At 40.2% G+C, this 15,338-nt stretch overlaps 1 protein-coding gene across 5 annotated transcripts in view; it reads left to right on the top strand.

The window, feature by feature from the left end:
* FGGY (FGGY carbohydrate kinase domain containing) overlaps nucleotides 1–15,338 on the top strand; it is a 411,736-nt gene that overhangs the window by 150,825 nt on the left and 245,573 nt on the right. For all 5 annotated transcript variants that reach the window (XM_060139919.1, XM_060139918.1, XM_060139916.1 and 2 more), the window contains one exon: nucleotides 8,442–8,557. In XM_060139919.1, coding sequence (XP_059995902.1) covers nucleotides 8,442–8,557 — 116 coding nt within the window. The remainder of the gene's footprint in view (nucleotides 1–8,441; nucleotides 8,558–15,338) is intronic.

Here is a 15,338-nt window from a genome sequence, read left to right as displayed (position 1 = left end):
AAGTGATCGGTGAGGATGTTCCACTCTTAATTTTAGTAACTCAAGTGACTCCTAGCTCTTCGTGAAGTCAGAACCGTTCCGCTCTTAGATTTCCAGTCATTCCTTCATCAGACCTCAGGGAGTGTCAGTGTGCATATCTACATCTCAGTAGTCAGCAAAGAGTTCATCGGACACTTGTGCAAATTTTCAGGGCCCTCTTTCTGCATTGCTACCTCCTCTTAGGAAGTCTGTGCTTCCAGCTACCTTAAATTCCCTGGATTCTGATCTCAGTGCCCTTAGCTTCATGATACTGCTGTGTTTTCCTTGGCATCCCTCTTTCTGCTTTGTGGTCTGGTATGTGCTTCCAGGCAGAAAGCCAGCACCATCTTAGGGCTAACCCTATTGTTTCCTTCTCTCAGGGATCACAGACCTGTGCTGCCACTTGTTCAAGGTCTGAATACAGTTGCTTCTTATGTTTACTTGGACTTTTCTAGTTATTTAAGTCATGGGGGTAAAATCCAGTCTCTGTTACTCCATCATGTTTAGAAGCAGAAGCTTCTGTTATTGCCACTTTAGTGAGTTTCTGTCTTTTTTTGTGTGTGTGTGGTATGCGGGCCTCTCACTGTTGTGGCCTTTCCCGTAGCGGAGCACAGGCTCTGGATGCGCAGGCTCAGCGGCGGCTCACGGGGCCCAGCCACTCTGTGGCATGTGAGATCTTCCCGGACCGGGGCACGAACCCGTGTCCCCTGCATCAGCAGGCAGACTCTCAGCCACTGTGCCACCAGGGAAGCCTGAGTTTCTGTCTTGATGTGGCATTTAACTTCATCAAATATTTTCTATTCTTCAATATGAGTTGATCATTTTTCTCTCTCTTAATAAAATCCTGTGGTAAAATACATCCATATATCTTCTGTTATTAAAACATTCTTGAATGTTGTTCTTGATGTATTTTTTCCACATTTTTATATTAAATTTGGTCATGTCTTATTTAGAATTTTTATGTTCTCATTCATAATGTGAGAGCGGCCTCTGATTTTTGTTTCTTATCTCTGCTTGGTTTTTGTAACATAGTTATCCTACCTTTATAATTAACTTGGGGAACACTCCTTTTTTTTCTAGATTCTGAAATATTTTGGAGTACTCCGTTCCTTGAACATTTGTTAGAACTTTCCAGTACAACCATCTGGGCTTGAAGTTTTATTTGAACAGTGATTTTTTTTTTTTATTTATTTTTTTATTTTTTTACATCTTTATTGGGGTATAATTGCTTTACAGTGGTGTGTTAGTTTCTGCTTTATAACAAAGTGAATCAGTCATACATAAACATATGTTCCCATATGTCTTCCCTGTTGCGTCTCCCTCCCTCCCACCCTCCCCATCCCACCCCTCCAGGCTGTCACAAAGCACCGAGCCAATATCCCTGTGCCATGCAGCTGCTTCCCACTAGCTATCTACCTTACTGCGTTTGTTAGTGTGTATATGCCCATGACTCTCTCTCGCCCTGTCACAGCTCACCCTTCCCCCTCCCCATAACCTCAAGTCCGTTCTCTAAGAGGTCTGCGCAATCCCACTACTGGGCATATACCCTGAGAAAACCATAATTCAAAAAGAGACATGTACCAAAATGTTCATTGCAGCTCTATTTACAATAGCCCGGAGATGGAAACAACCTTGAACAGTGATTTTTAACTGCTGACTCAATTTCTTTAATGGTAATACATTTATTAAGGTTTCCTGTGTTTTTGAGTCAGTTGCGATAAGTTCTATTTTTCTATTAAGCTGTCCATTTCATGTAAATTTTCAAGTTTACTAGCATAATGTTATTCATGTAATTCCTTTTTTTTCCTGTTAATGTCTGCCCTATCTGTAGTTATAGCCCCCATTTCCATTCATGATATTTGTTATTTTTACCTTCTCTTCTTTTCTCTTCCTCAGTTTTTACCAGAGGCTTTTCTGTTTCATTTGTCTTTTCTTAGAACCATGTTTTGGCTCTGTTGATTCACTGAATTTTATCTTGCTATTTTATGTCTTTCATCTGCTTTTATCTTTACTACTCCTTTTTGATCTTTCTTTCAGTTTAATCTATTACTGTTTTTCATAATTTCTTATATTACCTTCTTAGGTTATTAATTTTCAGACATATTTATTTTCCAGTAAAATATTTTAAACCTCTCAATTTCTTTGTGAAATACCAGTTTACCCATCTGGTCTCTGCTTGTATTGTAAAACATTCTTCCTTTCTCTCCCCCATATGAATATATAGAATTGAGTTTGTTGACTGCATTGGAGTCTTTTAATTCTTCAATAATAGTAGTAGTATTCTTTTGGTTTACCTGTTTCTTCAAATTCTCAAAGAATCATAAAAGCTTTAAATAAATTGTCTCTCTTTTCAAGTGCCTTTTTTTTTATTTCTAAGAGCTCTTATTTTATATGTTTCACATTATGTTGTTCAGTTCATAAAATTAAATGAATGGTAATATTCTTCTTTGAGTGTTTAGTCATTGAAGTCATCCTCTTTGTTTTGCTAATATTTTTGACCTTGTATTCTACTAGGATATTTATGTTGTCATATTTTTAAAAATTTGTATTTGCCATTTCTTTGCTGCCCTTTTTTTTTAAATAAAAAAGCAAAACCTCTTTATCACATTTTTTAAAACCTGTATTGTAAGCAAGATATCCCTTAATTTTAACCCGTGTGATTATCTTTCAACCAGTTGTAGAATTCAGCTCATTCACATTTGTTGTAATAACTGTAATAATTGATTTTATTCTTTATATTTTATTTTTGTTTTCTGTTTATATTACATTACTTGTTCTCTCTTTTTATTTTAATTGGTTTCGTTTGGTTTCACTGTTAATTCTCTTTTTATTACCTTTTTATTCCTTGTTAATTTGAGCATTCTGCTAAGCTTTTTTTTTTTTCCACTAGTCATTAGCATATCATTTCTTACAACCAACATTAAATTTATGTTCTGCCCACACATACAAAGTCCTTTTCCTGCGTACCCCTTGTCCAGTGTCTGACTTTGATGTTTTGCTAACTTAATATTTTCAGTTCCAGGCTATCATTAGATTTTCCTTCTAATATAGCATACCTGTTGTGTTTCAAGAAAGCTTAATATTACAAGTTTCTGTTTACATGATCATCATCTATTTAGATTTAAATATGTATGTACCCATATATACATGTGTATGTATATATATGTATTTAGACACACTATGGAGAGAGAGAGAGAGAATATGAATTAATATCAGGGTTCACCACCACTGCTTCCTCTAGTCTTTGATTTCCTCTCTGTTGAGATAGCTGCTCAGAAGCAATTGTTTTTTGGTTATGTTCTTTTTCAAGTATTGTCCTCAGAGAATGTATATGGGAAGTTTCCTTTTGAATCCTTGCACGTTGAAAATCTTTTCCTTTCCCCAACAGCTGAATAATATTTTTTCTAGATATAGGATTTTTGGATCATTTTTCTTAATGGTTGTACATTTTTCCACTGTCTTCTACATTCCAGAGTTGTAGATGAGAATTCCTTAGCTAGGCTGAATCTCTTTCCTGCCTCTGTAAGTAACTTATTCTTTCTGCCTGGAAGCTTGAATAATTTTCTGTTTATGCTTGAACTTCAAGTATTTCCTGGATTCACTTCCTGGACTTAATGAGACTTTTCACTGCAGACTTAAATCTTGCTTCAGCCAGTTTAAATAAATAAATAAATAAATAAAAACTAGTACTCTATTTCTTTAATTAGAACATCTCCTTCATCTTTTCCTTTTTTCCTTTTCCTCTTCTTTAAAAATCCCTTCTGGAATTCCTGTTATTTTCATGTTAGGCTGCCAGATCTGCCCTCCAAGCCTCTTATTTATTCCCTCATTATTCCTTTGTGTTTTTGTTACAGGTAGTAAGGTATTTCGTTCACTTGGTCTTCCAGATAATTAATTCAATTTTTAACAGTGCTAGTGTTTTGTTTTTTTAATTCTCCTACAGAAATTTTTAATAAAATTGAAAGTTAGTGGTTTTAATTCAGAGTCTTTCATGCTGCCTTCTGATTTCTCATTGCTTTCATTATTGGTGTTCTCTTCCAATTGTTTTCATCATTTCTACCTCACTGAGACCTTCCTCTTAGAGGTGTTCTGTATGATCTTCTCTCTCAGGTAAACTAGTCCCCTAAGTTAGGTATTATTTTTGTTTTGCCTACTCTTTAGTTTATGTTCTTTTGACTCTCATATAGGCTATAGGCTTTTATAGTCTCTTTGACATTAACAAGTCTGAAAGCAGTGAAAGTTACAGCAGTTTCTGCCCTGGTGTTCTTGCTGGCAGGGAACAAATAGTGAGTGACCCTTTTCCCTGGGTGGACTCAGCTCTCCTTTCCTGCTGCCAATCTTTGAAACAATTCACCCTGCTAGGATAACCCCTGTCTTTCTTGGGCTCCTATCTTGAATTCTGATCCTACAAATCACTCCTCCCACCCACGCTCTCACACACAAGAATGTAGGTGCACGTGAACACACACACGCACAGGCTGATAGGTCAGCTTGCCTGAGGGTGAATAGCTATCCTGAGAGTGCAGGTTGTTCACTAAAACACCTGAGGGAATGACAACAGTGGTCCTAATAGAAGCCTCAGAGGGAGGCAAACCTTTTGTTCTGCTGCTGCTAGCTTGCCTTTACTTACTAACAAGACAAAGTCCTGTACTTGCTCTCTCTCTGCTGAAGCCTTCTGGAGAACCTGTGGCCTCAGATGTATTCTCTAAGTATTGCCAGTTGTGCTGCGCTTGTATATCCATATTACCCAAGAGTTGATTTAAAGAGACCCAAATGGGAGGGACACTCACAGTGTCTGAATAACCCTAATGTAGGAGGGACTTACCAGAGGCATCTGCAGCTGTAAAACTTCCTGCCTCCTGGGTTTGGTCACCTTCACTCCAAGCATACTCTCTGGCCACTTATTCTAACTTGCTGCGAGAACTGGACATCCCTCTCCTTGCCCTTATTGGGGGTGGGGAGGGAGAGTCTGCCTGGAATAACTTAGTCATGCTGTAAAGTGTTGAGCTGTTTAACTATTGCTCTGTTATAAACCACAACCAGTGCTCCGTAGTTCAACACAGTAATCATTTATTTGACTCACAGGTAGCTCATTTAGGCTGTTCTCTGAGGGGTGGTTCTTCTGTTCTCAGCTGGACTCACTCCCTCCAGTCTTGGCTCCCTGGAGATGTCTGATCCAGGCTGGGCTTGGTGGTCATTGCTCTGCCCCACATACCTCTTATCCTCCTCCTGGCACCAATGGGCTAACCTTGAGTGATCTTCTCAGAAGTTCAAGAGAGCAAGCAGAAACACATAATGTATCGTGAAGCTTAGACTTGAAACTGGAATGCAGTCACTTCTGCCTCATTATTTTGGCCAAATCCAGTCACATGACCGAATCCAAAGTCTAGAGGTAGGAAAGGCGGCCCTGCCCACAGTGTGAGGTTGGGAGGAGGAGGGTGTAGCACTACAAATTAAGTGGCAAAGTATGTGGATACGTAGAGAGCGGAAGACTTGGGACCATGAACTCAACCTGCCTCAGCATTTAAGAATTGCAATGAAACATTTCCAAGTTATAATGCTACTTCAAAAGAGACAGCCACGAGGTTAGCTTGGAGGTAGTGAGGAAACTTGTGCAGAGGACAGACACATTGGAACTGGACCATAAGAACAACATAGAGTTTTCCAAGTAGACAACGTTGAGTGAAAGGAGCAAAAATCAGTCAAGATGGAAGGGACAGAATAGAGGCACAGAAGTCTGCAAATGAATGGAGCGTTTGGTGAGTGAAGAGCTGTCCTATGTGGATCGATCCATACAAGCAATCCTTCCACACAGTCTTTTGTCTCATTGAATTGTTCTTTCCAGTGAGCTATCATAGCTTCTAAAAAGTTGGAATTTCAGGCGTTGTGCCAGGAAGAGTTATCCTATGGTATATTCTTCAGAACATGCTGCACAGATGGCTGCTTTCTTTATACCTCAAATTATTTTGCTTAAATAAGGTGAAGGGTTTAGCACATATGTATTAAGTTTCTACTGGGACTAGTGTTCCTTCAATATATAGGTGCCACTTAACTTAGCTCAGTGTGTTCTGCCATATATGCCACATGTGAAAAAAATACTGAGAAATAACATTTGTTTGCTTTCAAAAGACATTTAGGTTTCACAAAATGTGAGTTCTTCTGTGGAGCCCTCCCTGACACTTTCTCCCCCTTTCTCCCACCAGGTTCTCCTGCTAAAAGTTGTCATTTCTCTCTCTACTTTCTACAGAACATTTTTGTTAGGATGTGATTTTAGTGTGATTGTTTGATCACTGTCTCCTCAATTAAATTGTCAGCTTCTCGGAGAGCAGTAGACCAGGTCTTTTGCGTATAACTGGTTCCCCAGAGCCTAGCATAGTGCCAGGGTCATAGTGACTGAATACTAAATATTTGTTAAGTGAGTGAGTGAATGAGTGAATCACTGTGAATGACTGAATGAGATAGGCCTAGACTATTGGCTGTATGAGATAGGTAGGTTTTGGTTTATCTGTAAAACTGCAAGCGTTCCCCAGGTTTATCACTAACCTGTGGTGAGGCAGACAGACCATATTCATTCTCTAGAGCTTCCATTCAATCAGTATTCATCATGGCTTGACATATGGCGGAATGTGGACTAGGTACTGGTGATGTGGAGATCATTAGGGCTGGTTTTGCTCTGAAGGAGTTGCTGGTTTAGTGGCAGAGATAGAGAAGGAAAGGGGCAAAGGCAATCATTGTGTTAAGTGTTAAGATACAGGTATGTCCACACTGAACTTGGAGAAGAGGCTTTGGACTCAGCTGGCCCTCCACTGGGGCTTTTTGAAAAGGGGCAGTCTGAACTGAGTCACGAAGGCTAATCAGCAGTTAGACACGTAACAGGGAAGAACATTCTGGGCAGAATGGAGTAAAGGTTTCAAGGTACAGGGAAGTGAGCAATCATGGCCACTATAGGATACTTCAAGTAGTTCAGTGTTGCAGAATGGAGAAAGCAAGGGTGGGGATGGCAAGCGAGGAAGCTGGAGGTCAGCATGGTCATGTCACAGAGGGTTGCTCAAGCCCAGCTAAGGACGGGACTTTTTCCTGAAGGGAGTGAGGAGCAATTGAAGTGTTTGAATCAAGGGTTGGTGTCATCAGGTTTTACCTTATGAAGTTTGCTCTGGACACAAGGGAGAACAGATTGGAAGGCATGGGACTCTTGGGAAGAAGATATATAAAGAAGCAGTTAATTATACAGTGTGATAAGGTCTGTGTGAGATTTGATTCCTGCGCTGTGATCTCAGAGGAGGAGCATCTAAACTAGAACTGGAGTCTCAGTCTAGTCTAAAGGAAGTGTTTCAAGTTATCAGGGCTAAGAAGCTGGGAAGAATTTTCCAGACACCTAGAAGTAGGGTAGAGGCACAGAAGTGTTCGAGAATGTGACCTTTTCAGAGTGCTGCAAAGGATTCTTTATTGCTGGAGTGTAGAGTACTAAGAGGGAATTGATGAGAAATGAAGCTGGAGAGTAAAACGCCATCCAGAGCAAGTCTTCCTTCTGTTAAATATTGCTTTAGACTGCAGTTGTCACATCTATACCAAGAACTTTTTTGTTTTACTTTTTTATCGTAGAGAATTTTGAACCTGTACAAAATACAGAAGTATAGCGAACACCCATTTAGCCACCCTCAGCCCTACAGCCGTCAACCCGTGGCTGGTTCTGTTCCATCTGCAACACCATTCACTTCCCCTTCACTTGCTCTTTTAAAGCAGATCCCAGATAATATATCTTTTTTTTTTTTTTTTTTTTTTTTTTTTGCGGTACGCGGGCCTCTCACTGCTGTGGCCTCTCCCATTGCGGAGCACAGGCTCCGGACGCGCAGGCTCAGCGGCCATGGCTCACGGGCCCAGCCGCTCCGCGGCATGTGGGATCTTCCCGGACCGGGGCATGAACCCGTGTGCCCTGCGTCGGCAGGCAGATTCTCAACCACTGTGCCACCAGGAAAGCCCAATATATCATTTTATACATCAGTGTTTCAGTATGTATCATTTAGCTAAGAAGCCTTTTTCAAAACATAACCACAATTATCAGTTTCACACCTAACACTTAATAATAATGCTCCGTATCATCAAGTAGCTAGTCATTGTTGTAATTTCTGTTTATCTCACAAATGTCATGTAAATATGAACATAGATATAAATACAAATATTTATATACACTGTTTGATCCAGACCTAAATAAAGGGCTGGGAGCCTTTTGAAAGAGAAAGAAGATGCTCTCAGTCATTAACAGGTGTCAATGGGGACTTTTGATTTAAACAGGGATGAGTAATTACCTACTTCAATTTATTCTACTTTTTCAATACTATTGCAGATATCTGGACGAGTATTAGGCAAAATATAAAGGAAACCAGGCTCATATTATTGGTTCTACCTTTCTCCCATTTTCTTAGGTCTCTCTGCTCCCTGGTGTGCAAATGGACATACTCTGCAGAGAAAGGCTGGGACGACAGTTTCTGGAAGATGGTTGGTTTGGAAGACTTGGTTGCAGATAATTACAGCAAAATAGGTAAAAAAATATTTTTTTCTGATTATGTGTACATACACATGAATATATTGGTGTTTATTTTTTGTTTGTCTTTGTCTGAATTAAAATATAGGAACACAGCTCTGTTTTTCCAAGAGAAGCGAGTAAGTTATGATGGGTAGGCCATGACTAGTAGACCCTTGTGTTGGGGCTTATAGGAACTGAGTTATGAAAAGCTGCCTTGAAATGTAGACTGTTAGACGTGGGGCTAGACTGAGGAAGATACTTGCATGGAGCAACTGGGAATAGCATAATCAAAGGGATGTGTATGGATTGTCTCCAGTCAGACCAAGGAAAATGTCTTGTGATTTAGGTTCAAGGAACCAGGCAAGGCCATACAGAAAAAAAATAATTGAAGAGGTCAAAATTGGAAGGATCAGGAGCAAGACATAAACTGGAACGTGAGCCAGTGGTTCCTGACTAAAGCCGTAGGGTTCCTGACTTCCAGTTTTATGTGACACTAACTGGGTAGTAAAGGTGTGGATGATTGGTAGGAATTTACCTGGTAAAAGAATTCAGATACTAGGTACATATAATGGTAGCTGATATGTTAAAGTTTCAGGTTTACATGTTCATGTCACAGAAAGATGTTTATTTCTTATAGTTACTACCTACGATTCTAGTAAGCTGTCATCAGGTAGGCAATTATACCTGATTAAAGAGAAGTACTTCTGTATTGTTTAGTGTGAAGGCTAGGAGGTTGTAATGAGACAACGTAAAAGTACTGCAGATTAAACAGGATGGCAGAGTATTTCCCTTTTATGTAGTAGAATAGAGGTAAGTGATTATAAGGCAGCTCTGCCATTCTCATAACATGTCCTCCGACTTTGGGTCCAGATTAGCCACTTCATTTCTCATCAGTTCCCAGCCAGTTAGTGGGAAGAATATAAAGGACCAGAAGAATCCATCCACATTCCTTTGGAGGAAGCATAACGTGGAAATGGGCCACATCATTTCTGATCACATCCTACTGACTGGCACTTGTTTTTTTTTTTTTTAACATCTTCATTGGAGTATAATTGCTTTACAATGGTGTGTTAGTTTCTGCTGTATAACGAAGTGAATCAGCTATACATATACATACATCCCCATATCTCCTCCCTCTTGCGTCTCCCTCCCACCTTCCCTGTCCCACCCCTCTAGGTGGGCACAAAGCACCGAGCTGATCTCCCTGTGCTATGCGGCTGCTTCCCACTAGCTATCTATTTTACATTTGGTAGTGTATATATTTGATCGGCATTTGTTAATGAGGCCTCATGAGGCTGCAGGGGTGGCTGGGAAATGTGGTAATTGGCCAGGCAGTCAGGTGACCATTCATGTGACTGGCCAGAAGTTGAGAGCTGTGCTATAAAATCTGAGTGAACAACTAGTAGTGTCTGCCATAGTTTCAACCCCCCTTGATAACCGAGTCACTTAGTAGGTCGTTTCAGTCCAGCCTTTCTCTGGTGGAGTCCTCATGACTACTCTCTTAGATTGCAAGAATATAAGAATAGAAATATGAAAGATCCACATAGCATCTATGCTGCTATGCTGTGGACAACGTAGCTCAGTTGTCCATGGTCTGTTCAACTACTAATAGCTAAATCTGGGGTAAAGAACAGAGCCAGGGTAGTATGCAGAAAGAACCCTTCTGGACTTTCTGTGGCTCGACTGAAACCGTCATAGGATCTGAGCTGGTAGAGAAGGGGAGGAGCTTGGGACCAGGGGAAGGGAGGAAGAAAGCTAAGCAGCAGTCATTAGTCATCAGCTGCATTCTAAGTCCTTTGGTCGGTGATTTGGTAGGTGATTCATTTATCTCATTAGGCCCTCACAAACCTATTTGTCTAGCTATTTCCATTTTACAGATGGGAAAACTGAGATTCAGTTCTTTTGTCTGCTGTTTAGTTGTAGGGTCAATAGTAGGACTAGGGTCTCTGAGTCTACACTTTTCTACCAAAGCAGACTTCCTCCTTGGGATATCTGGGACCTGAGGGAACTGATGTGGCTGTATGGCTGGCCTCCAGCAGGATTAACCAGAAGTCCAATATTTAGCACCCAAAGCCAGTTTGAGCTTGACTGGAACAAACATCCGTAGTCCACACCTAGACAGGAGTCAGAGTGTGATGGGCTCTCAGCTGATGAGTGGATATAAATTCACAGGGTATAAAAAGTATTAATACTTTAAGTCATATGGTGGTTAGTTTTAAAATTCTGGGTATTCAGACCTTCTGGAGCCAGCAACTGAGATAGCAGCTGGGGAATAGAGTCAGTCTTTTATTCTGGGGGCTGAGGGAGCCAACCAGAGGATGGCGGGTCAGGACTCCAGCCAGCCAGACTGGAGTTTTGGACAGTGCCTCAGGTCCAGCAGGGGAAATGGTCAGCCAGACAGCAAAGTGATACTCAACCAAAAGCTTCTGGAGGGCAGGGACTGTATCTGCCGTACCCTTGAGTATCTTGGCATAGAAGATGTTGGTAAATATCTACTGACAGAATGTGTTTGGCTTGAGCACAATTGTTTGAATTGAGACTGATTGGAAAGAGTTAAGAGAAAACGGTGGCAAAGAGATATCTCAGGTGTCTTTATTTGCTCTGGCTGCCATAACAGCATACTATAGACTGAGAGACTTAAACAACAGAAATGTATTTCTCACGGTTCTGGAGGCTGGGAAGTCCAAGGTCAAGGTGCCAACAAGGTAGTTTAATTCTGAGGCCTCCTCTTGGCTTGCTGTGTGTTCATGTGATCTCTTCTTTGTGTGTGTGCAGAAAGAGAGCTCTCTGGTGTCTCTTCTTATAAGGACACTAAACCTATCAGATCAGGGCCCCACCCTTTTGGGCTCATTTAGCCTTAATTACTTCCTGTTGACTCTTATCTCCAAATACAGTCACATTGGGGCTTAGAGCTTCAACATAGGAATCTTGGGGACACAATTTAGCCCACAACCCCAAGGTACTAGTGCACTGGTCATTAGAGCTAAAGCAGGGCCACTAAGTCCTGAGTCCCTAGTCTGGTGTTCTGGAGGCTCCCCATGAGCTCCCTGCCTTGAAGAAGCAGCATCAGGACTGAGTACTAGGGGAGGGACCCTTGTCCTGTAATTGAGGGGTTCAGGCAAGTTGGGTCTAAAACACTGAACTGGGAGCAAGGGTAGTTTTAGTTGTAGCACTGATGGTATGAACTTAGACAAGTCTCATAATGCTGTCTATCTTTATAGTCTTGCCTATGAAAGATATAGTTAATGGTAGAATGAAAACTAATAGGTTACTGTTTCTGAGACATGATACTATTGCATTACAACCAGTATCCTTTTAAATTTTCAAAACAGTGTAACAGAGTTATTTTTATTTATCCTGTTCTACAGCTGAAGAAACCAAGGTTCAGAAAGGGGAAGGGTGTCTAACCTGTGGTTGCACAGTTTGCAAATGGTAGAAGCAGAATTCAAACCTATGTTTGGAGGATTCCAAATCCTGCTCTAATCATTTTGCTGTATTGACTTCCAAATAATGTTTATTGTGTGTGTATAGTAGGCAACAAATAAATGCTAATCCTCCTTCCCCTTCTATATTTCAAGCACATTTCTGTGTGCTTTCACATACCTTGTTGCATGTAATTCTTAAAACCAGTGACAAAAGTACTGTTACCTTGTTTACAGATGAGAATCAGAGATATAAGTAACTTTCTATAACCACATGCAGAACCAATAAATGATGTCAGGATTGAAACCCTCCCTGTGGGAGGCCCTAGAAGGAGCTAATATTTTACTGGAACACAAATTTCAACTTCAATTGCTTCATTGTTTAAATGATTTTTAAAATTTATGTGTCCACCCTTTCCCTCAAATTTAGTTGTTTGTTCCTGAGTATTCCCATGGTGTGTTGAACGCAGATTTATTATAGTACACATTGATTACCTGTTTACATGTCTTGATTCTACTGTAGACTATGAGCTCCTTGACCTGTGGATTTTCACTTATTTACATTTGTATTCTGGCCCCAGCACAAGACATGGCACATTTTAGCAGCTAAATTACTCTTTGATTAATAAGTGGGTAAATGAATGACTGGGGTGGCTGGTACTGGGATGTCCACACTTTTTGCTTTTAAAAGCTCTAGTGATGTTTACTGATTTTAGCAGTTATCTTAGGTGACTTGGGTTCAAGTTCAACTCTGATTTTCTGATTATTTTCATCTTTTTGTGCTCCCCTCCCTTCCAACACAAGACCCATGTCTAATTAGTATATTAGCTCTGCTAATAGAGCAGTACCTACAGGAAATATTCATTAAAAGTCCATAATGCTAATCTAGCAGAAAATTTCCAGAATAATTTTATTAGATTTCGCCTGTTAATGGATTTTTAATGGATGTCCTAAGGAGCCATATCATTAACCAGAATATTACCATACATGAATTAAAACTTACCCAGTTGTCAAAATTAATTGTATGATGTTTCCTTTGATTTTCATTTCTGGTGACTTGAACTTGTAGTTTCAGTCTGAACCAGAAGTGGAGGATGTTAAAGAGGACATGCACTCTCAGTTGGGACTTTCAGAAGCTCCTCTGGAAGCTACCTCCAGGCAGTCGTAGCAATTCTTGGAACTATGAGAAATGAATCTCGGAAGCCTCCCTGTGAAGTGTTAAACATTTCCAGTGGACTCATTACCCATCAAATGTGGACACTACAGTGCAAAACCTTTTAACAGATTTGAACAGCACATCATGGATTTGAGCATTAATATAATTACCATAATTCGCTCCATGTGGGGCTTTTAGCCAAGTCTTTACCAGCCTTCCTGGGCTCATGCAGTAAATAAATGCTTTCCCTGAAAACTGAACACCTCAGCAACTGATAGTCTTATGGAGGGACATTTTTGAAATAAATTATTTATGAAGTGTAAGTTAAGGATCAAATGCAATATTTATATGGTCCATTTCAAGGACAGGGGAAGAAATTTACAGTGTTTTAAGTAACTACTTGCAAGTTTCCAAAGATAAAATGTTACTACCTAATGCCTTCCTTTAAGGAGGTATTTGGATGGTTTGGTTTGGGAACATTATACAAAGTAAAAGAAAAAAATAGTTTTGTGAATCAAAAGAATATAGTAGACATTTTTTTTAATATCTTTATTGGAGTATAATTGCTTTACAATGGTGTGTTAGTTTCTGCTTTATAACAAAGTGAATCAGTTATACATACACATATGTTCCCATATCTCCTCCCTCTTGCATCTCCCTCCCACCCTCCCTATCCCACACCTCTAGGTGGTCACAAAGCACCGAGCTGATCTCCCTGTGCTATGAGGCTTCTTCCCACTAGCTATCTATTTTACGTTTGATAGTGTATATATGTCCATGCCACTCTCTCTCTTCGTCTCAGCTTACCCTTGATATTTCTTGACAATTAAAACTATACTAGTTGATTTCATGTTCAGAATTGATGGAGAAAACCCAAACCAGTATTTTGTAGGGAATTATATACCCATAGACCAATTAAATGATCTGTGTCAATAGATTTTGACCTTCAGTTCTCTGTGAATCATTCCCTGGTTACCCATCTAATCCTAAACATGTATCAAAAGCAAACAAGAAGGAAGAGATCAGCAGGGAGGAAGGACCCTTAGGAAGAGAAGCAACACCCCACCTGTTCTAATTGATTATCCAGGCGCTCTTTCAGCAGGTTCCATTGCTTTTTCACTTCCTGGGAAAAGTGCTTCATTGTATTATTGGGGCAGGCCACTTTATGCATGTGTACAGCATGGCTGAATTATAGAGTGACTATCTGCATAACAGAAAGAGCCTTGTTACATAAAAAGGTACAGTGTGTTAGCTTATAGATCATTCGTTTTGTGGGGTCAGGGAAGCCAGGCAATGCAGGAACTAACTGTTAAATGAGAGGCAGAAATGATGATGAAGCCAATGTAAATGGGACCATTCCTTAAGGGGAGGGAGACTGCATTTTTTCACTGGGTTTCTCTCCCTTTATGAGACCACGTTTTAGACGTCGGACGCTGTGGGCCCTTCACCTGGCACATGGTACATACTGATGAAGTATTTGTTGAATATATGTTTGAATGAAGGATTTGATTAAATAAGCCCCCCTTTGGCTTTGATTATTCCTAATAGTTAATGGACCCTATAACTTCTTTTGAATTAAATGATACTACAAGTTGATAGACAGTGTTTTTGTTTCATAAATTCAGTGTTCACAGTCGTTTTTCACTAACCTGTTTACCACTTAAGAAGGGCTTCTGTGGAAGACACCGCCCCCCGTCTCCCCCCTGAATGAGAGCTCATTTCTACAAGAAGTCTCTCAGAGATTTTCCAGACAGGAAGTAGTACAGACTCCTTCACAAAAAAAAAAAAAAACAAATAACTGAAACAACTTATTTTAGGAAGATTGGGAATATCGCTTTTCCATAGAGTAAAATAGACCCTGCAGTTAACTGAAGCTGAATTTTAGATATTTTTGTCCTGTAGGCTTAAAATTATAGCTAAAGAATCTTGACTAATGACATGTATGTGTTTGGGACATAGATATGTCAGAACTCACCACTGTCCCTCTCCAGACACCTGAAGCAAAGCATGATATTGACTTTGGTTAGACTGAATTAAAGAACAGTGGGGGGAATCCTACCCTCTTTTCTGAACCTTGGGACCTGCATGGCACTGACTTGATCCATTCATTGGCAGGCCAAGGAGCTGAGACAAAGAGACGAGACACCTGGCTGGGCTTGCTTCGGCACTTGATCTGCTGAATTTAAACTCCAACTCCAAGAGCTCACTGGCCCTCAGG

Source organism: Lagenorhynchus albirostris, chromosome 2 (assembly GCF_949774975.1).
Source record: "Lagenorhynchus albirostris chromosome 2, mLagAlb1.1, whole genome shotgun sequence".
Classification (NCBI taxonomy): domain Eukaryota; kingdom Metazoa; phylum Chordata; class Mammalia; order Artiodactyla; family Delphinidae; genus Lagenorhynchus; species Lagenorhynchus albirostris.
Note: the sequence above shows the minus strand (reverse complement) of the source record. Positions and strands in the feature narration are given on the sequence as shown.